The 23,794-nt window shown below is 57.1% G+C and overlaps 1 protein-coding gene across 8 annotated transcripts in view; it reads left to right on the top strand.

Moving 5' to 3' along the window:
* Positions 1–19,093, top strand: part of NR4A1 (nuclear receptor subfamily 4 group A member 1) — a 36,722-nt gene extending 17,629 nt beyond the window's left edge. For 3 of the 8 annotated variants that reach the window (XM_063786659.1, XM_009425361.4, XM_003313691.6), the window contains exons 2-8: positions 1,389–1,508; positions 13,923–14,800; positions 15,629–15,758; positions 16,093–16,244; positions 16,656–16,858; positions 16,951–17,129; positions 18,279–19,093. In XM_063786659.1, coding sequence (XP_063642729.1) covers positions 1,472–1,508; positions 13,923–14,800; positions 15,629–15,758; positions 16,093–16,244; positions 16,656–16,858; positions 16,951–17,129; positions 18,279–18,535 — 1,836 coding nt within the window. In that variant the 5' untranslated portion in view covers positions 1,389–1,471 and the 3' untranslated portion in view covers positions 18,536–19,093. Of the gene's footprint in view, positions 1–1,388; positions 1,509–3,277; positions 3,491–9,685; positions 11,250–11,274; positions 12,221–13,922; positions 14,801–15,628; positions 15,759–16,092; positions 16,245–16,655; positions 16,859–16,950; positions 17,130–18,278 lie in introns of those variants that run through there. The other 5 variants (XM_003952188.6, XM_003313689.6, XM_009425362.5 and 2 more) reach the window with 5 other exon arrangements.
* The last annotated feature ends 4,701 nt before the right edge of the window (positions 19,094–23,794 follow it).

Here is a 23,794-nt window from a genome sequence, read left to right as displayed (position 1 = left end):
GGTAGGGAGAAAAGACAAAGCTGGGGGAAACTACAGACCAGTTTCGGGGGGATGGGAGGATGACACTGTCATCCTGGAAAGCAGGTGTAGTCCATGGGCCGGAGCAGGTTGGAAGCCTTGTCTTGCTTTCTGTTTGGGGTTAAAGGTGCTCCAGATGTTCCAGTCTGCCCTCCCTTCCCTCCTTGTCTCCTGTGGCCTTTTCCTGCTTCCCATCATACCCACAGGATCGGGAAGGAGGGGTGCTGGCAATGTTGTAAGGGGAGAGCCTGGGTACTGTGGGCCAGAGGATCTTCCCTTGGCCTGTAGACCTTGGGCAGAGGTCAGGAGGGTGAGGAAGCCCATTGCCCACCCTCTGGGGTCCTCCTCCTCTTTGCCCCTCCTAGCTCCCATCATCTCCTTCTCTTTTCCCAGACCTCATCTCAGTCTGAAGGGCAGTCCAATAGCCAGTGAAGGCCTGGTCCTGCCCTCACTCTGGTGCGTAGTCGAGAGAGAGCACTGGAGGGGATGGAAGAAGAGAAGGGGAGATGTGGGTCAAGGTGCCGTGGCTGAACGGGGTTGGGGGAGAGCTGAAGAGGCTGGGGTGTGGGGTGAGGCACACAGTTGGCTTCCACCCTGGAAGGAGAGGCCAGGTGCCCAGGGTACCTTGGACTAGGAACCAGGGTCTGGGGCTAGCTTTTATGTGTGTGTCCTCATTGAACTTCTCCTAATATTGATATGTAGTAGATATGTGTATCCAGCACTGTCCTTAAGTCTTTTACACATTAACTTTTTTTTAAGCCTGCTGATAACCCTGTGATTGTTAATTTTACAGATGTCATCATTTTTACAGATGAGGAGCATGAGGTACAAAGAGATTATGTAATTTGCCCAAGGTGATAAGCAGTGGAGCTAGGATTCGAACCTAGACAGTCTGGGATCCCACATCCACTCTACTCTAAGTTGAGTGGAGCCCCTGTCTCTTGGGGGCCTCCAAGGCTTTAGGGGCCAAACTGGAGCCCCTTAAGGAGAGTGGGGTATTCCGCTCTGTCCTCACAATAGCTCCCTTCCTGTGCCCGCAGCATGCCCTTTTGTGCATGTCAAAGGCCGAGAGCCGGGAAGGGTATGAGGTGGAGGTGCTAGATGCTGATGTGTCTATATGGCTCTGAAATGCCCCAGATGCTATCAGCAGCTCCTGGCCACACCCTACACCCCTGGAAGCAGATTGCCTGGGGCCTCGGCCCCCAGGCTCCAATGCCTAACCCGGGGAGGTCCTTGGGCGCTGGCTTGTCCCCCTCTTGTGGCCTAGGTCCTGCCACTGCTCCCATTCCTGCGTGTCCTGGTCATGCTGTCTCCAGGGAATGTGCCTGCTGGCTGGTTTCTCTTCACTCACATCGACTCTCCCTCTGTAGGCCTCCACCATGGACAGAGGCCAGGCCCTGCCCCTCCCAGGCAGCCTGGCTCCTTCTGCTGGGCCCTGAAGGCAGACGGGATAATGTGGTTGGCCAAGGCCTGTTGGTCCATCCAGAGTGGTAAGTGCTCTGCTATTGTCCTTTGTACACCCCTCCAGCAGGTGGGGTTGGGGGGCAGAGGTGGGGGTGGAGCTGCCCAAAGCGGATGTGGTTAGGGGGATGGAGGGGAAGCCCTGGGGAGGTGGCAGCGGAGGTGCTGTTCAGTGTGCGGGATCTGATTTCTTCAGAGGTTGGGGTAGTGTGAGTGTGGGGACTGGGGAAGCTTTATTTTCTTGGCAGGATAGGCTGGAGGTCTCTCTGGGCCCAGGTGACACGGGCTGGTGGGAGTAGGGGATGACAGCTGCTCCCAAGGCAGCATGTGCCTGATTCCAGGAAGCAGATAGGGTAGAATAGGGTGTCTGGGGGCTGGGCTGGGAGCATCATGGGGCAGACGTGGCAGCGGGGAACTGGCCTGTCTCCCAGGTGTAGACACTTCTCCAGGTGAGTGCATGAAGGGAAGGCTGGGACCTCCCCTTCCTCGTGGAAAGCATGGTGCCTGCCCCTCCTCACTGTGGCAGGCCAGAGGGCCTATGGAGTCTGTGGTGTGGGGGGTGGCCTCTGTGAATGGGAAGGCAGGGACAGCCCTTCCACTACTGGTGTTCTAGCACATCTCCTTCACTTACAGAAGAGGAGACTTAGGTACAGAGGGGAGAAATGACTTTTCCAGGGGTCCTGCAGTGAGGATGTGTAGAGCCAAGCCCAGAACCATGCCTCCTGGGTGGCTGGCAAGCACAGGCACCTGGTCTGACTGTGGAAGACATACCTTCCTTGACTGAGGGTGCTTCCAGAGAAGGCCCACACTGATCTGGGGCTGAGAGGTGGAGGACGGGAATGGGATTTTCAGCAGGCCTTTCCTGGGGACATGAGATGGGGCCAAGGGCACTGTAGTCCTGGTTCTGTGCCTAAAGGAGCTGGAGCTCTGCCTTACACCCCAGACAGGGGTCATGAGATTCCCTTCCTCCTTCCCTGGAAGAGGGCCATCTTTGAGCAGCAGCCCTCCCAGGCCTTGAGAAATCCCAGATGAAGCACGCACTGGCTCAGTATCTCCCTCAGCTTCCCAAACACTGTTGCCTCATGGGGGGTCAGCGTTCAGGGTGCAGAGAGCCCCAGAGAGGTGGCTGGGGTGGGGAGGATGGGGTGTCTGGTCCCAGCCTGGAGGGAAGGGGGAAGCCCTGGGAAGCTGGGCCTCCTGTTCTGGGGGCAGGGCTGGGTGTGTGCCTGGCCTCCTGATGGCAGCAGGTGCTGTACCACCAACCTCGGGCTGAAGACAGGGAGAGGAATTACTGTAAGGGGGAGAGGCAGGTGTTCTCTGGTCAGCTGGAGATCTGGACTTGGGAAGCACGTGAGTGAGGATGACAGCAGTGGCCAGGTGTCCCTCCCTCAACTCGGCCCCTACATCCGCCCCCAGTCCAGACCCAGCTTCCTGAGCACCCAGCCCTCCCTCTGGGTATACAGCAGCCCTGGTGGGCAGAATTCCTTGTGTTTACCTCGTTGTCTGGGTGATGGTGGTGATTGGGTGGAACTCCCATGCCAGATATACTGCCAAGGCCACCCTGAGGGGCTGCCAACCGGGGCCCCATGAGTGCTAGAGCTGCTGGTCTTGTGACGTGGGCACCCGTCTGCCAGGCCTGGGCACGGGCCCAGGGTCACGCTCATGCTGGGGCTCCCGTCAGCTGACTATTTTGGGCTCTTGCTGACCTGGGCCAAAGTCAGGTCCAGTCAAGAGGGCCCAAAGTGGCTCCCCCCATCCCCAGAGGCCGGCTCTGGTTTCTGCTATATAAACAGAGGAGGACACGCCGGCTTGGAGGCAGCACCACGTCCAGAGCTCGCTCAGCTGCTGCCCAGCCTCGGCTGTGAGGATAGGCTGGCTGGGCAGCACGTCTCTCCCCACAGGGCTCCCTGAGACCACCAGGAAGAGCCCCCAACCAATCTTGGGATTCTCCCTTCGTGCGGTTGTCTGGGACCTTTTTCCAGGGTCAAAGCAGATTGTGAGGAGGAAGCTGGTGAGTCTTGGGACAGGGACATTGAGGAATGGGAGCTGGGCTGTTTGGATTTTTTTCCCATTGTGACTGTCATGCCAAACCCTTTGGCCTTGGGCTGTGGGGAGGAAGCAAGGGTAGCCGACAACTGGAGGCATGAGTGTGCAGCTTGACCACAGCTGGATGACGGTAGTTGGACTTGTGAACGCTGTGACTGAGAACTAGGAGAGGTGTACAGAGACAGCTAATGCAGTCTAGCTCCTTTCTCAGAGCTTCCCCACAGGGTCTCCGTCCTCCTCTCCTCTCCACCCCGCCTGGATGAGGCACTGGTCACTGCGGCGAGTTTGGTGTCCATTGGGGTATCTCAGGATTGGCTTCTGAGTGGGGCCCCTGAGCCCCCACTAGTTGGGACTGAATGGCTGGGCCAGGGGCTTGGCGTTCTGCTGAGCCCTCAGTCCCTGGCCTGCCCCGCTTGCCGGGCCCTTGCCCGGCCTCCCAGCTGCTTTGGGTGCCTGAGAAGCAGAGCTGGAGAGAGGTCTGGCAAGTCCGCCAACCAGCTTGCCACAAACATGCTCCGGGACCTGGGCCAGGGACTCTGGCCCGGCATGGAACAGGCAGCAGCTCCTTACGTGGGAGGCTCCTGTGCTCTCCTTCCCAGTTCTCAAAAAAAATTTTTCCCCTTTCTGAACGTGAGTCTCTAAACGAATCCAGAGCCTGTGACTAAAAATACTTTAACAATAGGAAAGTGCATCAGTCTTTCCGGCTGGGACTCGTTATCAGAGAGTTTTTATTTTGGAATTTGAAATTTTGCCCACGTAGGCTGGGTGGAGACCTTGGGCAGAGGCAAGGGAATTTGGTGGGTGTTGATGTTCTGCAAGGTGGTGGGAGACCCTCCAAGGCGAGAGGAGAAGAGAGCTGGCCAGGAGCTGAAGAGACTGAGAGGGAAACTGAGGGAGGTTCAAGGCATGGGGCAACCTTTCCCAAAGGAACTCTGTAATCTTGTCTGTGTTTTCTAGCCCCGTCTGGTTGTTCTTCCTGAAGTCTGATCTTATTCTTTTATGCTGTATGTTAATTTCTTCTGGCCTGAGAGGGAGGGAGGGAGGGGTAGAGAAATCACTGGACTGAAGATAGCCTCTGTGGCCATAGCCTGACCTCCTTAATTAACTAGCTCTCTCCAGAGTATTAATTGATCACTCGCTGCATACACAGTCTGGAATTCTCCCAGTGCTGGGTAGAGCCACATCTCTGGGCACACTCTCTTTTCCTCTCACTCAGCCCAGGAGTGGGAGAAGTAGAGATGGGGTTACTGTTTGTCTGTAGTTCCTGGAGCAGGAGGGCTGCCGGCTCCCCAGTCCAGCTGAGGACCCTGCTATCTCCTGCCCCTGCCGCCCTCCCTGCCAGCCCCAGGATTCTGCTTCAGGCTGCTGTGGTTGTCCCGTTGCAGACATGAGTTCCACAGGGCCGAGTGTGGGACTTGAGTATGCATGGATTTTGGTATATGTCGGGGTCCTGGAACGCATCCCCCTGTAGCACTTCCCTGTGCCCTGGAGGTACTGCCTGCCTCCCGACTTCCACCCTCACTTGCCATTACAGGTTTCCCACGACAGTGGGGGAGCCCAGGCCCCAGGCAGTGCTACATTTGGATGTTGAGCCTCTCCTTTCCATTGTGAACTGAATTCTACCAGCACTGGGACTGGTGATGTCTGCATTAGGCAGATGAGGAAGCAGTCTTGGAGAGGACAAGGGACTGGCCTCAGGTCACACATCAGGCTTGCTAGCTCCTGGACAAAGATGCCTCTGATAGCTCTTCCATCTTTCGCCCCTGCTGAGAGCTGAGGGGAGGAGTGTGGCCACTGGCTGACCTGCCTGGGTCCCTGGAAGGCTGGTTTTGGGGAGGTAGTGATACCTGTGCTCATGGTAGGGCTTGGGCAAGGGCCAGGAGAGCAGAGCCTGGGCCTGACCTTTCACCCCTGGTTCCCAGAGCTGCCCATGGGAAGCCCCCAGGGCAGTAGGCAGTGCTTCCCTGCCCACAGTGCAAATCCCCCTGCCTACTGCCAAAGCAGGAAGAGGAAGTGGCCAGGTCAGGGCTGGCAATAGGCCCTGGGGCCGAGGAGGGGAAGCTCCCAGGGCCACTTCTGAGCTGGAGAAGGCGAAGCTTACTCCTTCTGCCCACCCCAGGGGAAGGGTGTGGAGGCCCATGGGTGGGGACAGTCTCAGTGAAAGTAGGGCAAGTTCCTGACCTCTACTCAGTAGGGGTGGGGCCCAGCCCAAGGTGGAGGGGCAGCGTGGGAAAAGGGCTGTGTAATTCCACTTCCTTCATCCCCTGTTTACCCATCTCCACCCCTACCCTCTGGGCTGGGGAATGGTGGTGGACATTGGCTGCTCATTTGGGGCCTGCCCTGGGCTACTTACTACTGAGGATGTACAAAGGATCTTCCCACCACGGACTAGGAGACAGTGCCCTTGTCCTCATGGTGTTCACATACTGGTGGGTGAGGGATGGGTCTGAGTATATGATAAATCCCTGGGCCCCATAAGATTTGACTAGGAGGGGTAAGGGCCTGGTGAACTGCTCAGAAAATAAACTGTGTTGTCAGCAGGAGGACCCCTTTCTACTATGAGATATTGCATTCCCTGCTAATCATACTTGTGCTCTATCTGTTGATAGAACAAATACATAATGAGAAACAGCCACTGTGCTTTCAGAAGAACACACTTGAAAGAATTTGTTCTCAATAAATTACATCTGCATCTGGATCCATATGAAGAAATATGTTCCTCTCATTCAGGCGTGGCTATTTTAAAATAAAATTTGGGCCGGGCACGGTGACTCACGCCTGTAATCCCAGCACTTTGGGAGTCCGAGGCAGGCGGATCACGAGGTCAGGAGATCGAGACCATCCTGGCTAACACAGTGAAACCCCATCTCTACTAAAAATACAAAAAATTAGCCGGGCATGGTGGCGGGCGCTTGTAGTCCCAGCTACTCAGGAGGCTACTAGGAGGAAGGGAAACAGTATGCACAGTGGGTGAAACAGTATGTGCGAAGTGGGTGGTGGGAAGGTTTAGCTCAAGGTCCTTATATGGGGTCGGTGGGGAACTGCGGTGATGAGGGCAGATGGATAGGCTGGGCCGTGGTGTGGGGGCCTGACTAGGTGGGGCTGTCTCTTGTCTCCATAGTGACATCTCTCCCCGCCCTTCCGTGTTGTCATGACCTTGCCTTACCTCCAGGTCCCTGTCTCTAGTTTTGGATACCTCTCTCATTATTACCTGTTCCCTCCTACCCCATCTCCCTGACAATTAGCTGTTCACTCTGACCTTGTTCTTGAAGGTTAGACTTGGAGGGGTGTGTGCTGGGAGTCTCTGGCCAGTCTGGGACCAGCATTTGTTTTAGGCCTCCCAAAGTCCACGTCAATTGTGCCTTTCTCTAAAGTTCCACTAGCTGGACCCCACTCTCTCAGAGGCCCAGGCCATCCTCCCTGGAGGGCCCACAAGGCCTGGGATCCCCAAGCCCCTTTCACCTCTCTCGCCTTTATCTTAGGCTAGGTGCTCCACATGGGAACCTGCATTGGTGGCCCCAGCTGTGTTTCCACAGAGGGACTTTGCCTTTTTCTCCTTATTTACTTATTTTCAGAATGTGGTGTGTTGAGCACCCCCACCATCTCCCACCCCTGCAAGCATGACCAGGTGGCAGCTGTAGTTCCTTATCCTCCTCCAGGCTTTGGGGCAGCAGGACTGCAGCCTCCATAACCTGCAGCAGCTTGGGGAGGTGGGGCCTGGGCTGCAGGCCCAGATCTGGAGGCTAGATGCTGAGATTCAGACCAGGGACCTGGACAGCTCCTCACCACACTCAGTTTTCCTTGGGCTTATGGGTGGGCCTACCCCACAGGATGGTCTGTGCCACTTTTTACAAATGCCAAGTTGTGAGGAGGAGAGGAGGGTGCCTGAGCCTGAGGCTGGTTCAACTCTCAAAGAGCTAGCAAGGCTGGGCTGGGGGCGGTGGCTCATGCCTGTAATCCCAGCACTTTGGGAGGCTAAGGCGGGCGGATCATGAGGTCAGGAGATTGAGACTATCCTGGTTAACACGGTGACACCCCGTCTCTACTAAAAACACAAAAAATTAGCTGGGCGTGGTGGCAGGCACCTGTCGTACCAGCTACTCGGGAGGCTGAGGCAGGAGAATGGCATGAACCTGGGAGGCGGAGCTTGCAGTGAGCCGAGATCACACCACTTCACTCTAGCCTGGGCGACAGCACCATCTCAAAAACAAAACAAAACAAAAACAAAAAACAGAAAAAGAGCTAGCAAGGCTGAGATTGAGCACAGACTGGTCAAGCCACAGATAACGCACTTGTTCTTGCTGGTTGGCAGGAAGAACAATGGCTTGGCTGATCATCTTTTGCTACCTATTAAAATTGGTTTTATTTTGGCCGGGTACAGTGGCTCATGCCTGTAATCCCAGCACTTTGGGAGGCCAAGGCGGGCAGATCACAAGGTCAGGAGATCAAGACCATCCTGGCTAACACAGTGAAACCCCGTCTCTACTAAAAATACAAAAAAATTAGCTGGCGTGGTGGCAGGCACCTGTAGTCCCAGTGACTCGGGAGGCTGAGGCAGGAGAATGGCGTGAACCCGGGAGGCGGAGCTTGCAGTAAGCCGAGATTGTGCTACTGCACTCCAGCCTGGGCGACAGAGCGAGACTCCGTCTCAAAAAAAAAAAGTTAGTTTTATTTTCTAGGGAAGGCCCTGCTGGGGTGGAGGGAGACATCCTGGGGCAAAGCGGGTGCTAGGTGAGGAAGTCAGCCTGTGACACAGCTGGGATCAGTTCCACCCAGCAAGACTTGCTGTGTGCTCCTGAGCAAAGTGTAGCTCCTCTTGGAACCCTTGACTCCTAATCTGCAAAATGGGAGGACTTGAATTCTATACGTGGTTTTAAACCTTTTTTTTTTTTTAAGCTGTGGAGTCATTTTCCACAAAAGGATTCCACAAAATCTAAGCAAAATCTTACGGAAAAGCCTAAGAGAAAGAAAAGCAAAACTTTGCCTGAAATGAGGTAGGGATCCTGGATGGGTCCAATTGGCATCATCCTGCCCACACTTCACATTCAACCAGTGGCCTTGAAGGAAGATGGTTTGGAGCAACCCAGAGCTCTCTGCAGACGCATTCACGTTGAGACTGTATGCTGGGATGGAGGGTTCTGGCAGGTTCTGACCAGATGACTGAATGCCATCAGCATTACAACCACCCCTTGGTATATGAAGGGGGTTGGCTCCAGGACCCCAACTTGTACTGCGAATACTCAAGTCTCACTGTTGGCCCTGTGGAACCTGTAGATACTAAAAGTCGGCCCTCTGTATATGTGGGTTTTTGGATCCATGTTGGATTGAAAAAAATCCCCAAATCCCCATATAAGTGGACCTACACAGTTCAAACGTGTTGTTCAAGGGTCAACTGTGTATGAAGACTGCTCCATCTGTGGTGGACAGTGAGGCTTTAGAAAGAGGAGACAGGCAGGCTAATGGATGGTCTTCATGGGTGTGGGAAAGGAGGAGTGGTCACTGGGCGCAGGCAGTTGGTCTGTGGGACTAGTGAGGCATGGGCTGTGGCTGGCAGTAGGAAAGCGGGAGAGGCTGAGTGCAGTGGCTCATGCCTATAATCCCAGCACTTTGGGAAGCCAAGGCAAGAGGCTTGAGCCTGGGAGGTCCAGGCTGCAGTAAGCCATAATCGTGCCACTGCATTCCAGGCTGGGCAACAGAACAAGACCTTGTCTCAAAAACAACAAAACAAAACAAAAACGGGGAGAGGAAAGGACCCAAGAGATGTTCCAAAAAAGAATTTCAGGAAACAGTGAAAAGTTGCAAATGGGGCATCAGGAGCAGAGATTAGGTGGCAGGCAGGGGGTGCAGAAATGACAAGTTCTGTCTGGAACAGATGAAATTTGAGGTGCTTGTGGGACCTTTGAGTGGGCAGAAGCGGGGGCTGGAGACAAGGGTGTGGGAAAACTGTGATGGGGGTTGAGGGCGGAAATCGGGCCGGCAGAGCCTCCGGGGCAGAGGAAGTCCTATGGGGTGACCAGATGAGTTGAGAACTGGGTGGGTGGGTGCAGGCTCAATGGAAGCAGAAACTCATGGATATTGACTTACATGGGAGAAGGGGAATGGATGGGGGTCGCAGTGGGGTGGCAGGGCTCTCTTTTCCTTGTTTTTGTTTTTTTGCCCTTCCCTCTTCTCTTACTTTTCCGTGAGGGCTCCCCAGGCTCAGGAGAGATCAGGGTGGAAGGGTGACGGCCAAACCAGGGAAGGCTCCAGGTGGCTGAAGCCTGGTCTGTGCCCAGCAGGGCCCTGGCGGGCTGTTCCACACTCCACCGGGCAGGTGATAACTGGTCAGAGCTGTCTCCCCACAGGTGCTGGAGGTGAGGTGGGAGGGCCGGTGCTCCCTGATGTGGACAGGGGGAGGGGTATTGATAAGAGGCGTAGAGAGATCCCTAGAGATGCAGTCTGTGGCCCTGGGTTCCAACCCAGTGTGCCACCACCTGGCTGTGTGACCTTCAGCAAGTGCCATTATTTCTCTGAGCCTGTTTATTTATAAAATGAGGAAGAGTTGGCACAAGTTTGAAAAGATTTCTCAGGCTCCACCCGGTTCTGAAATTCGGTAATTTCCCAACTAGGGTGCACTCCCCCTGTAAGGGGCTGGGGAGGGGACGGTGCGAAACCAAGTTCAGCTTGTGGAGCGGAGCCAGAGCTGTTGGCCGAGCTTGGGCCTGGCCAACGCCTGCCCTCGGGAAGGTCCTGTGTAGGGAGACTGCCTGGAAGGACTAAGCGAGGGCTCTAACTGACGTCTCAGGGGCAGCCTCTCAGCCTGAGACCCTGCTGGGGAAGCCGCGTCCTGTGCACTAGCTGCGCCTAGGGCTGAGGTGAGGGCGCAGGCTCCCCAGGGTGTGTCCGAATTGCCCGCCCCAGCCCGCGGCCTGTCCTGACCGTCCAGCAGCGGCAGCAGCGACACCCTAGGGCTCCAGGAAGGGCTTGGGAAGGTGCAAAGGCGGGGCTAGGCTCGGAGGGAGCCGGAGGGACCGGGCGCGGTTGGCTCCCGGGAGCAACTGGAGGGTGAGGAGATCCTCATCCGGGGAAGCCCCGCGGCCGCGTCTCTACAGCGCCCCTTCTCGGGCTCTGGCCCTCCCGCTGGTTATTCTGGACCTGGGGGCCCCCAGCTGGGACCCGAGTCCGGTGCGGGGAGCCTAGTGGGCCTGGGAGCTGCTATTTTTAGCGGGCGCAGCGGGCGCGAGGAGCCTATTTATAGATCAAACAATCCGCGCTCCCTGCGTCAATGGAACCCCGCGTGCGTCACGCGCGCAGACATTCCAGGCCCCCCCTCCTCGCCCCGCCCCCTCGGGCTCCCCGGGCCGCACCTCCCCCTGGCCGCCTCCCGCCGGAACCGCACCGCCCCCCGCGCCCTTGTATGGCCAAAGCTCGACGGGCAGCCTGCGTCAGTGGCGCCCCCGCCCCTCCCCGTGCGTCACGGAGCGCTTAAGAGGAGGGTCGGGCTCGCCCGGGGAGTCCCAGTGGCGGAGGCTACGAAACTTGGGGGAGTGCACAGAAGAACTTCGGGAGCGCACGCGGGACCAGGGACCAGGCTGAGACTCGGGGCGCCAGTCCGGGCAGGGGCAGTGGGAGCCGGCCGGGTAGGTTCCCTTCGGGGAACGTGCATCTGTTTTTAGGAGCGGTGCATGAAGGAGATGGGTGTACGCGCGGGCAGAGAGGATGTTGTAGGGCCGGCATGCAAGAGGGTAGGTGTAGTGTGCAGCTGTAGCACAACGGGATGAGAACCCAGGTCAGACTGGAAACTACTGGGTGCGGGGTAGGAGGTAGGGGAGGTTGACTACCTGCAGAGTGGAAGCTGTAGGGGGTTGGGGTTGGCGCCGGGAGTAGGGACTTGTCCAGCAGGCGGCTGGCCTTAGTTCAGTCTCCTAGGGTGCCCAACTGGGCGCACGGTGCTCTGAACTTGGGTGGGTGTGGATGGGGGTCACAGCACCGTGGGGGAACAGGTACACAGAGCTTTGGCGCTGCTGGGATCCGTACGATTCCAACTGGGATTGGATTTCCAAAAGGCCCTCCTTCCTCCCAGCCTGTCAGCTCCCTCCCAGTGCCCCGGTTGTTTTCTTAACACTTTGGAGGCTGTGGCTGAGTTGGCAGGGGTTCCCCACCCTGAACTTTCTGTCTGAGGTGCGTTAGGAAGCCTCCGGATCATTGAAGGAAGTGACTGGCTTGGTGGCTGAGCTGTGGAGGGCTGCTTGCTGTGTATTGAATAAAGGAGGCTTCTTGGGGTCAGGGGCAGGGTCTCTGTAAGCACAGGGAGAATTGATTTCGCTGGGGCTTGGATCACGTGTGTGTGTGTGTGTGTGTGTGTGTGTGAGAGAGAGAGAGAGAGAGAGAAAGAGAGAGAGACAGACAGAGGTGGAAACCCTTGTCCTTGGGGATCCTGGATAGAAGTTGCCAGTGTTGGAGTCTTGGGGCGGTGCTGCCTAGAGGATACCTCCCAACCATTCCAGCTCCAGATGCTGATCATCCCTATGCCCCCTCCCCCAGTAGTCTCTGTTGGATCTTACAGGTAGGGTGCAGCCTGAGGCTTGTTCAGCAGAACAGGTGCAAGCCACATTGTTGCCAAGACCTGCCTGAAGCCGGATTCTCCCCATTCCCTCCTTCAACCCCGCCTCTTCCTCCTCCTGTGGGACTGCTCCCCCCTCCTGTGAGGCTAGATGTAGGTCCATATCTTGTGTTGTTAAGAACCTGCATGAAGGGGGAGGGACTGATGGGGGTTGATCCGGATGTGGGATGTCCAGGTGGAGAAACAGGATTTGAATAAGGCAGGAACAAGCGCCCAGTTCTGCCCAACTGCTGTCTTTCCTCCTTCACCCCCAGCCCATCCCTGGCCAGGCTGTCCTAGTGCAGGCAGATGTGGCCACCCTCACCTCTCGCAGGGTGCTGCGTGCCTGTGGACTGGTGCCACTGGGTGTGTGGGGCCTGAGCTACAAGGGTCTCTGTTGTCTTGGTTGGTTATGTGAATGTCAGGCTAGGGGTGGAGGTGCCCTGTTCAGGGCCTGTGGAGTTAGAAGGAAGGCTAGGACCAGAGAGGACTTCCTGGGCTCTTGGCCAGGAGGTGGTGACAGCCTTTGCCCCCATCACTGCACCCCTTGATTATGGTACTCTGTTCCTGCTTGATTTCTTCTCCAGCTTCCCTCATTGACTGGTGAGGCCAGAGTTATGCAGACCCCAGGCGTGTAGGTTGGGAGGGAGACTGTCCTGGAGCCTCCTCTGCATTATTTTTTGACCATTCTGTGAATGTAAGGATCTGCCTGAATGATGCTATCTCTGTTCAGGCTCTCTTCGGGCTCCTCGGGACTGGGGCTGTGTAACCCCCTTTGCCTGAGCCTCTGGATTCTTCAGGGCACAGACCCTGCTTTAGTGGAGGGACCCAGGCAGGGGCAGAATGTCTTCCACCCACCCACCAGCAGGCTTCTCCTTAAGTCTTCTGCTGGACTCTCAGAGTTCTCTTATTAAGATAACTGGGGGCAGCAGAACATTCTTTTTAGGTACTGTTGTCCATTCTCCTGGGAGTCCAGGGGGCTGTGGTCTCCTTCCTCCCCCTTGCCCTGTCCCCAGCAAATGGCCTTTAAAGGTCTGGAGCCAGGTTACCGATGAGGAGGCCTAGGTTCCCTTCCTCTTTGCTTCTGGGAGCATCTCGAGCAGTGCAGAGTGGCTTCCCAGCCCCAGATGGCAGGATTGGGGTGGGTTTGGGATCTGCTGCCTTTGCTCAGTGTGCAGGGTTGGGGTGGAAATGGGGGACAGGCTAGGGCCTCTGCATTAGGCTGCCTTCTTAGGCAGCTGGGCTTTCACTTCCAGCTCCTCTTCCATTTCCACGATGTCCTTCTTCCTAGGCACTGCGAGGGGAGGAGAAAAGGGGCTTTGCAGAGGCTGGGGTGTGCCTGGGAGTATTCCCAGGAAGTGCCTGGTTGGCGAAACAACCAGGGAGCTGCTCCTGGGAGCTGGGCTGAGGCTTTGCTGGGCTGCCTCTCCCACTCACCCTTCTCCCGGCCCCCACCACGCCTTCCCCAGGGGGGAGGGGCAGGGGGCTGGAGGAACACAGCTTCCCCCTGTTCCAGCAGAGAAATGCTGGCTGTATGCCTCCCCTAGGGTTCCCAGGCTGACTAGGGTGTGGCTGGCCTTCTGATGGAGCCCACTCATGCTGGGCCGCTGCCCAGGGGCTTTGTGGCACCTAGGTCGAGATGGTACTCAGGCCAGGGGTCAGGATTCCTGGGTGCTCTGGTCCCGGTGCCTCTGTCTCATCTTTAGGCTGGGATTCCTGCCACCTTGCTGCTCTGGGGCCCAAATACTTTGAGACAAGGCTATAGGCTTGTCCCACTGACTCTCCTTTCCCTCCCTGGGGTCTCCTCTCTCTCCAGAGATGCCCTGTATCCAAGCCCAATATGGGACACCAGCACCGAGTCCAGGACCCCATGACCACCTGGCAAGCGACCCCCTGACCCCTGAGTTCATCAAGCCCACCATGGACCTGGCCAGCCCCGAGGCAGCCCCCACTGCCCCCACTGCCCTGCCCAGCTTCAGCACCTTCATGGACGGCTACACAGGAGAGTTTGACACCTTCCTCTACCAGCTGCCGGGAACAGTCCAGCCATGCTCCTCAGCCTCCTCCTCGGCCTCCTCCACATCCTCGTCCTCAGCCACCTCCCCTGCCTCTGCCTCCTTCAAGTTCGAGGACTTCCAGGTGTACGGCTGCTACCCCGGCCCCCTGAGTGGCCCAGTGGATGAGGCCCTGTCCTCCAGTGGCTCTGACTACTATGGCAGCCCCTGCTCGGCCCCGTCGCCCTCCACGCCCAGCTTCCAGCCACCCCAGCTCTCTCCCTGGGATGGCTCATTCGGCCACTTCTCGCCCAGCCAGACTTACGAAGGCCTGCGGGCATGGACAGAGCAGCTGCCCAAAGCCTCTGGGCCCCCACAGCCTCCAGCCTTCTTTTCCTTCAGTCCTCCCACCGGCCCCAGCCCCAGCCTGGCCCAGAGCCCCCTGAAGTTGTTCCCCTCACAGGCCACCCACCAGCTGGGGGAGGGAGAGAGCTATTCCATGCCTACGGCCTTCCCAGGTTTGGCACCCACTTCTCCACACCTTGAGGGCTCGGGGATACTGGATGCACCCGTGACCTCAACCAAGGCCCGGAGCGGGGCCCCAGGTGGAAGTGAAGGCCGCTGTGCTGTGTGTGGGGACAACGCTTCATGCCAGCATTATGGCGTCCGCACATGTGAGGGCTGCAAGGGCTTCTTCAAGGTACCGCGCAGCCCCAGGTGGGGCCTTTTGTTGGAAATGGAGAGAGGCTGGCCTCATCCCATTGGGACCTGTGGTCTCCCCCTGGGTTCTCCTCCTAGCTAAGTCCTGTCCTGCAGGGTGGGATCAGCCCTGCCAGGTGGGCCGCCTTCCTGGAGACCCGTAGATGCCAGGGCTGGAAGCTTTCATTTGCCGGGACACTCGGGCCCATGGGATTGCACAGAGCTGGAGGGAGGGGTGAGATAGGGGCAGATAGGAGCTGCAGGGGTGCCTGGCGAGCCTCTGGTTTTCCTCTGCTCCTCTGCCTGTCCTCTCCCAACTCAAGGTTCTAGTGGGAAGGGGTGCCCCCAGGCTCTCATGTTCCTGGCGTGAGATGAAAGGATCCCTGCAGAGGGTTTGGTTCCTGAGGGCTGGGGGTGGACTTGGGAACAGGCTGTGTGTTTGTCCCAGTGATGGTGCCTGCTTAGCTTCCCGTCCCCACCCCCCAGCCCCTTGGCCCTCTCCTGTCTGCCCTAGGGAGAGGGCAGGTGGACAAGGGCCCATGAAAAAATACAGGTGTCTAGACTGCCAGGGAGACCCTGGCCCCCAGTAGTGTGTCCTGGGGACTTCCTCAGAGTGAGAAACCTCCCCCAATGTCTTCAAGACTTTTCTCTCCACCCCCCCCAACCCCCTATCTCTCCCTCCCTTGCCACCCAAATGTTAGAAAAATAGCTGTGAACAGAGAGCGCTTTTGTCTGCAATGGCAGCAGGATCTGGACGGTCCCCTCCCCTAAGTTCCCCCCTCCCCACCCCACACTCTGACAGCTTGTTCCGTGTTGCCCCCCCACCCAGCGCACAGTGCAGAAAAACGCCAAGTACATCTGCCTGGCTAACAAGGACTGCCCTGTGGACAAGAGGCGGCGAAACCGCTGCCAGTTCTGCCGCTTCCAGAAGTGCCTGGCGGTGGGCATGGTGAAGGAAGGTGTGTGGCTGGGGTGCGGCCCAGCGGGGCAAGGGTAGGCTTGAGTGGAATGGGACCAGCAGGGCCCCCAGGCTTCTGCCCTGGAGGACCCAGAGGAGGGCACATCTTATTTCCACCCCACCTCTGAACCCCAGGCCTTGGAGGGAGGCAGCCTACACCTGCCTGGATTGTGAGGGTGGTGGCAGGGGGAGGTTCCTATAGGGTACCTTGGATCTCAGGGACTCTGGGTCCTAGGGACTCGGTGGGGCGCGTCTCAGCAGTGGTGTGCACGGCTTGGGCTGAGAGGCCCTTCCTCAGATCCCTTCCTTCCTCACCCCTACCCATTCCTTTGCAGTTGTCCGAACAGACAGCCTGAAGGGGCGGCGGGGCCGGCTACCTTCAAAACCCAAGCAGCCCCCAGATGCCTCCCCTGCCAATCTCCTCACTTCCCTGGTCCGTGCACACCTGGACTCAGGGCCCAGCACTGCCAAACTGGACTACTCCAAGGTGAGGTCCCACCCCGCGTCTGCCTTGGGGAGGTCTATGAGCACATGCAGTGCCTTTGTGCGTGTTAGGAGAGCTACCCCCTCTGGAAGGACTGAATAAGAAAGGAGGTTTAAAAAAGAAACAAAGAAAAGCAACTCCCTCCAGTTCAACAGATCAAAGAGAGGATCCCCCTCTCGGCTGACCAGCTGGGAAAATGCACCCCCTCAGGCAGGTGGCCAATTAGAAAAATATGTCCTTCTGGCAGCTGCAGCCCTGGGTTAATATGTGAGACTTGGCAAGTGAGAGCCTGGGCAGGATCTCAGATCCACTCCCACTCCCGGGATCTGGCATCCAAGTGTCTGACACAGCCATACGTGGCAGTGGGTGTAGGAGCCTGCCTGGGGTGCTGACCCCACTGGACCGTCTTCCTAGTTCCAGGAGCTGGTGCTGCCCCGCTTTGGGAAGGAGGATGCTGAGGATGTACAGCAGTTCTACGACCTGCTCTCCGGTTCTCTGGAGGTCATCCGCAAGTGGGCGGAGAAGATCCCTGGCTTTGCTGAGCTGTCACCGGCTGACCAGGACCTGTTGCTGGAGTCGGCCTTCCTGGAGCTCTTCATCCTCCGCCTGGCGTACAGGTGAGAGCTACTGACTGTCTGCCCAGCCCCTTTCCCTGATACACCTGCCTGTGAACCACCCTGATCGCTCTTCGTGCCCATCTGCCTGCCAGGTCTAAGCCAGGCGAGGGCAAGCTCATCTTCTGCTCAGGCCTGGTGCTACACCGGCTGCAGTGTGCCCGTGGCTTCGGGGACTGGATTGACAGTATCCTGGCCTTCTCAAGGTCCCTGCACAGCTTGCTTGTCGATGTCCCTGCCTTCGCCTGCCTCTCTGCCCTTGTCCTCATCACCGGTGAGTGACCAGCACCACACCAGGTCCAAGGGAATGGGCGTCAGGGGGTTGACTGGTTCTCAGGAGGGCACTGTCCCAGGGAGTTTGGTGGGCCGGGATCTAGCACTTTCTGGGCCCCTGCACTGCCCCGGGCTCATGCCAGCAGTAAAGTAGGGACCATAGGAATTGCAGATGGGCTCAGCTGCATCCAGCTCTAAAGCCCAAGACAGCCTTTGGTCCCAGACTGTCAGGATCCAGGTGTCATGTATGTGGCCTAGGGTATTGGCTTGTTTTTAAAACCTTCCTGTCAATTATGCTGCATATAGAAAAGTACACAAACGTAAATTTTCATAAACCGCACTTACCCAACCAGCGCCTTGGTCAAGAAAGAGCACATAACTGCCCCCCAGAACCCATTATTGTGCCCCCTTCCAGTCATTTGCCCTCCCTAAGGGTAACCACTACTTTTTATTTAAATATTTTAAAAATAAGATGGGAATCTCACTATGTTGCCCGAGCTGGTCTTGAACTCCTGGGCTCAAATGATCCTCCTGTCTCAGCCTCCTAGAGTGCTGGGATTACAGGTGTGAGCCACCACGCCCAGCCCTTCACTGTGACTTCTGACAGTGCAGATCAGATTGGTTGTGCCTGTTTTGGACTTTATGTAAATGTAGTTCTGCAGGATGGAATCTGGTGTTGAATGCAGAGGTTTTCAGATTTCTCTGTTTTTTAAAGGAAATAATCCACCCTCGTTCATTTTTTCACTTAAATTGCACAGGGGACCCAACTATATAGAACACAATCAGAGGTACTCTGGGCTGAGGGAGTGCTGAGTTCTGAGGCTGGGTTTCTCAGAACAGTCTAGATTTTAAAAACCCAATGATCTAGCCAGAAAACCTAGGTTAGGATTTTATTTCCCGTTTGTGACCCTGGGCAAGTCATTAGCCTCCTGGGCCTTGGGTTCTCACTTGGAGTATGAGGATAATGAGGGTTACTGCTTCTCAGACTTGTGACGATGCTTACTAATGGCCAACATGTGAATGCGCTTTTGTGAAGTGCCAGCAGAGCATGAGGGGTGGTCAGGGGCAGCAGTTTTAGGGGCCTGGGGGAGGCTAGGGCTTTGGGGGCCTGGTTCTCAGATGTACAGCTAATCCTGTACCCTTCCCGCAGACCGGCATGGGCTGCAGGAGCCGCGGCGGGTGGAGGAGCTGCAGAACCGCATCGCCAGCTGCCTGAAGGAGCACGTGGCAGCTGTGGCGGGCGAGCCCCAGCCAGCCAGCTGCCTGTCACGTCTGTTGGGCAAACTGCCCGAGCTGCGGACCCTGTGCACCCAGGGCCTGCAGCGCATCTTCTACCTCAAGCTGGAGGACTTGGTGCCCCCTCCACCCATCATTGACAAGATCTTCATGGACACGCTGCCCTTCTGACCCCCGCCTGGGAACACGTGTGCACATGCGCACTCTCATATGCCACCCCACGTGCCTTTAGTCCACGGACCCCCAGAGCATCCCCAAGCCTGGGCTTGAGCTGCAGAATGACTCCACCTTCTCACCTGCTCCAGGAGGTTTGCAGGGAGCTCAAGCCCTTGGGGAGGGGGATGCCTTCATGGGGGTGACCCCACGATTTGTCTTATCCCCCCAGCCTGGCCCCGGCCTTTATGTTTTTTGTAAGATAAACCATTTTTAACACATAGCGCCGTGCTGTAAATAAGCCCAGTGCTGCTGTAAATACAGGAAGAAAGAGCTTGAGGTGGGAGCAGCGCTGGGAGGAAGGGATGGGCCCCGCCTTCCTGGGCAGCCTTTCCAGCCTCCTGCTGGCTCTCTCTTCCTACCCTCCTTCCACATGTACATAAACTGTCACTCTAGGAAGAAGACAAATGACAGATTCTGACATTTATATTTGTGTATTTTCCTGGATTTATAGTATGTGACTTTTCTGATTAATATATTTAATATATTGAATAAAAAATAGACATGTAGCTGGAACTGGGATTCAGTCTGTCTCTGATGCCCCCTCCCCACTCCCCCAACAGACACACCCCATCATTACATAAGAGATGGGCTGCTCAAGATGAAACTTGGATGTTACCAGCCTGAGCTGTCAGGCCTCAGTGTACTCATTTGTAAAAGGCGGATAATAATGACACCTGCTTCACGAGGTTGTTATGCAAAGCACTTAGACTAATTTCTAACACGTGGGAAGCCTGCATTAGCTGTGCCTGGCTCATTGCTGGGGTCTGCAGTGGCCGACTAGCCCAGGGGTCACTGCAGGGCCCTAGCAATAGACTTAGCCGCAGATCTCAGGGTTGTCATGGTTCCTAAGCTGGACATATTATTCTCTGATTCTTGATTTCCACATCCATAAAACAAGAATAGACCCAGCCTCACAGAGCTTTTACGATCAGAGGAGTGTGTGTGTAATGCTTAGCATGGGCTGGGTTTAAGTAAGCCCAAATTGGTAGTAGCTGTTACATTCAGGGTTTTAACATCCCCATTCTCAACATTCCTCCCCACTCTCCTGCCACCCCAGCAAGAAGATCCAGGGATCTGGCGGCCCTCACCTTCTCGGCAAGAAGATTGTACTGAAGTCCCTACCTGTGCCCGTGTCCCCACGTAGGCCCTCCAACCCCCTAGGCTCATCAGTTGTTTAGTCAGCTGGCTTAAAATGCAGATTCCTGGGATCTACCCCCAGAGACTCAGATTTGGGGAGGTGAGGGGGCCCACAAACCTTCAGTTTTAGCAAGTACCCAGGTGCTTGTGATGCAGATGGCCTGGGGCCACCCTTCTGAGAAACAGATGTAGATGGACCTAACCTGAGGCCCATGGGAGTTGGTCATCATGCAGGGTCTGGCACCTTCCTGTGCTCAGTGCTCACCCAGCCTCACTGTTTGCTTCTCTAGGACCCAGCAGGAGGCCTGAAGGCAGTGCCCTCACACGTGTTCCTCACAGCCCTTGGCCTAGGACCCCCAAGTCTCCACTTCCATGGCTCCTGGGAAGTGGCTGGCTGAGGGGCAGCTCCTACTGGATGGGGCCCGACAGAATAGGGCTCTCAGCTGTGGATGGGGGGAAGCAAGGGCCTTCCCTGGTGCTCCAGCCACAGCTTGCAGGGAGCCCCCATCCACATACCCTCACTCGAGTTCTGGGAGCACAGTCCAGCCTCAGGCCTGCTGAAGGTCCGAGTGAGGCTGGGGTAGGGAGACCATGGTCCCGATCCTGGGACATGCTCCCAGCAGTGCTGTGGACTTCCAAACATGTATCCCTGGCATCGCCCACCCAGCCCCAGACCCCTGAGCGAGGCTTTGTCAGCTGCACCCGCGCCTGACGACATGGGGCCATCAGTAGGTGGGCTTCTGTTTGCCTCCAACTCCATGCTGCTCTCTGAGAAGTCCCTCCTCCTCACCGAGCCTCAGTTTCCCATCTGTTCAGTGGGGAGGTGAGGCTGGTTAGGAGCAGAGCTTGCTGGGAAATCTCCCGCCAGGTGGCTGGACCGAGTCCTTTTCCTTTGTGTCACTCGCCTCCAGCTCCCTGCCTTTAGCACAGACAGACGTGAGGACAGGACAGGCACTGGGGAAGGCAAGAGGGCTGCTCAGATGCTCAGGGAGGGGCCAGGGCTGGGAGTGGAGTGGGGCCGAGGGAGCATCTCTATATCTATGGATGAGGCTGGCGGGTATTAGGGTTCACGCTGGCAGATTCTTTTCATCAGACGCTTGTGATTTCCAGCCCTTGTGCTTGTGATTTCCAGCCCTAGCTGCCATCCCATGAAGACAGCCTGGCTATTCCCACCTCACAGGGGCACCATGGGAGAGTGGCGAAAGCAAGGACCCTGGAGCCCGAGGCCTGGGTTTACATCTTGGCTCCAGCTCTTACTAGCTGTGTGATTTGGGGCAAGTTTGTTAATCTTTCTGTGCCTCAGTGTCTTCACCTAGAAATAAGAAAACGAATCTATTTTATGAAGTTACTATAAGGATTATAGGAGTGAATACATACAAAGTGTTTTTCACAGTGCCTGGCACACAGCAAACACCCAATAAATATTAGCTTTTGTTTTTACAAAAGAGGAGAATTCATTTCAGAGAAAGGATATGACTTTCCCAAGGTCACCTGGCTTGTGAGTAGCTGAGCTGGGTGCATCTGGCTACTTAACCACTAGGTCTCCCTGCCCAGGGCCTCAAAAATAAGAAGCTCCATTGATGGTGGTTCCTTTTCAGGACCTTGGCAATTAGGGTACGGGGTGGGGGGCTAGTTCCTCCAGCCCCACCCTGCCCCACCCTGCCCCGCCCAAGGGCTGGAGCCTGGAGGCAGGCCCTTTCTTTCCACTCAGCAACTGGAAGAACTGGCCTCCAACTCTTGCTATGGGATGGGAGGGCAAACAAGGGGGCATTGAGCCTGATGGGGCCTCACAATGGCTGCTCTGTCCAGGCTGGCCGGGGGCTGGGCCCATTTCCGACGGGGACAATAGTCAAAAGGCAGTGACGCCGGCAGGGCCTGGAATCCCAGGCGGGATTTTCCAAGGCCTCAAAGTCTGCTGTTTGTCCTCACGCGGAGACCCAGGAAGCCTGCCTCTCTGTCTCCCCAACCGCACCCACGCTGGGCCCAGTGCCCAGAGGCCCCTGGCCCCCTCCCCAGCCCTGAGGTGCCACTGTGACTGGGGAGGGGTGGCTTTGAGGTCTAGGGACTGAGGGAGAGCTCTGTACTCCGGGGGTCTCTGCCTGTAGCCCTTCCCTGAGGCCAGTGTGGAGGAAGCTGCCCCACACCTGGGCTCCAGCCACCTGGTCTTGGTTATGGAGGGGTGTGGCAAGGGTCAGCCTCCAGGATGTGAGAAGCACCTGAAGGTCATGGGAGACCGTGCTATAATGGGGTGTCCTGTCCACATGGCCTGCTCTGAGCACCCAGCATGCTCAGCTGTGTGGCAGCAGCTCCGCTGCTGCAGAGGGCAGCCTGAGAGAGACTTGTCAGAGGCAGGTGGCCACTGTGTGGTCCCTGGATAGTCAGCAGTGACATCCTTTTGCAGCCATGAGGCAGTTGTGCCAGGCACGTCAGAGTTGTGCCCTGGTGAGGCAGTGCTGGGTGGCCTTGTGTGAGCTGGGCCTGGGATCCTAAGAGAGTTCTAGCTTGGACATCTGGACGAGCCCCAGCCCCTCTCTCACAAGTCCCTGAGTGCAGCAGAGCCCCAGGGCCATTGGGCCTCCTCAGAGGATGAGGTTGAAGGGGTGAGCCCTGGGTGTCTATCTGGCACCCAGCCCTTCAGGGGCCTAGCCTTGCAGCCTCATAGCTCAGGGACCAGCTGCTCTGTCTTCCCCGGGGCAGCCAGTGCTCAGCTCCGGGCTGTAGTCTCTGCCCCAAACCTCTGCCTCCATCCTGCTCCAGCTTCAGGCTCTCAGGCCTCTTCCTGGGCCCCAGGCTGGGACACTGTCTGGTTTGGCCTAGGCTGGCCAGTGGGACTTTGAAACCTCCAGCCTCTGATGGTGGGTACAGGAAGGAGTCAGTGCAAAGCAGAGGAAAAGCCCTTTTCACTCTCCAATATCTCCTTTCCCACACAAGCCAGAGACCTTCTGAAGGCAGGAGGCACATTTCCAGGTCCCCAGCTGGACTTGGAGCTGGCAGGAAGTCTATGGGCCCCTGGAGGCCCTGGCCTTGGCTTCCACCTCCTGCCGGCCACTCCTGGGCCCCTGCTGTGTTCATCCTCCCCAGCACCCTGGCTCCCCATCGTCTCCTCCTGGGCCCTGACCCTGCCAGACCAAGGGTGCCACTTGAGGTCTCCTCAAGGTCTGACCCAGGCGCTGGCACTGTCCAGCCCCAACTCAGGACCATAAATCAGGCCTGGCGTGGCCGCAGGGGCTGGGGGTGGCAGCTGGGACAGGGAGGGGAGTGCGGGGGGGCCTGTCCTGGTACATGCTGCGTTAGCAGGGAGCAGTGCCCAGCTGCAAGCCAGGCGGGCAGGGTGCTGACTGTTGCTGCACTCCTAGCCTGGAGAACATCAGAGGAAAGAGGCCTCCAATCAGGGAGCCCAGCCTTGGCATAGCCAAGCAGGAAACCTGGACTCCACCCCAGGGCCCCAGGTAGCTGGGATACCACAAGGACAGATAGAGATGGCCCCTGCCCCGCAAGAAAGCAGGGACAGAAAAACAGCTCCCCAGTGGCAGATATAGAGACTGCCTTATCTGGGGCAGATAAACAGCCCCCTAACCGTTTGCAAGCACAGTCGCCCAGAATCCTCTTCCTTAAAGAACGACAGATGCTCAGAACGGCCTGCCAAAGGAACAGATCTTGCAGCAAGGAGAGACAGTCCCGCACCCCCGAGGGACGGAGGCACAGAAATAAAGCCCAGCTTCTACCCCAACTTGGCCAAACACAGACCTTTCTGGAAAAAAATGAAAAAAAGAGAAAAAAGCCACAAAACACTTCCCCAACATGGACAGATCCCTGGGTCCTCAGGAGAACAGACAGCACACAAGCTGCTCCCGGCTTGGTCCTGGTCTCCGGGCTGCCTGGTGAGGTTGGCAGGTTGGGGCTGGGAGGCGCCCCTTTCTCACGCTCTCTGCCACTCTTTCATCCGCCCAGACATTTTCCCCGTCAGGGAGGGTGGGGGCTGGAAGTGACATCCCAGAAAGGGTGGGAGGTGGAAGAGCCCCTGCCCACGGTCCAGGGGGCAGATGTCAGAGAGGGACAGCTGGTCCTCCTCACCCC

Source organism: Pan troglodytes, chromosome 10 (assembly GCF_028858775.2).
Source record: "Pan troglodytes isolate AG18354 chromosome 10, NHGRI_mPanTro3-v2.0_pri, whole genome shotgun sequence".
NCBI lineage: Eukaryota > Metazoa > Chordata > Mammalia > Primates > Hominidae > Pan > Pan troglodytes.
The sequence above is the reverse complement of the archived record's forward strand: the minus strand, read 5'-3'. Positions and strand labels throughout refer to the sequence as shown.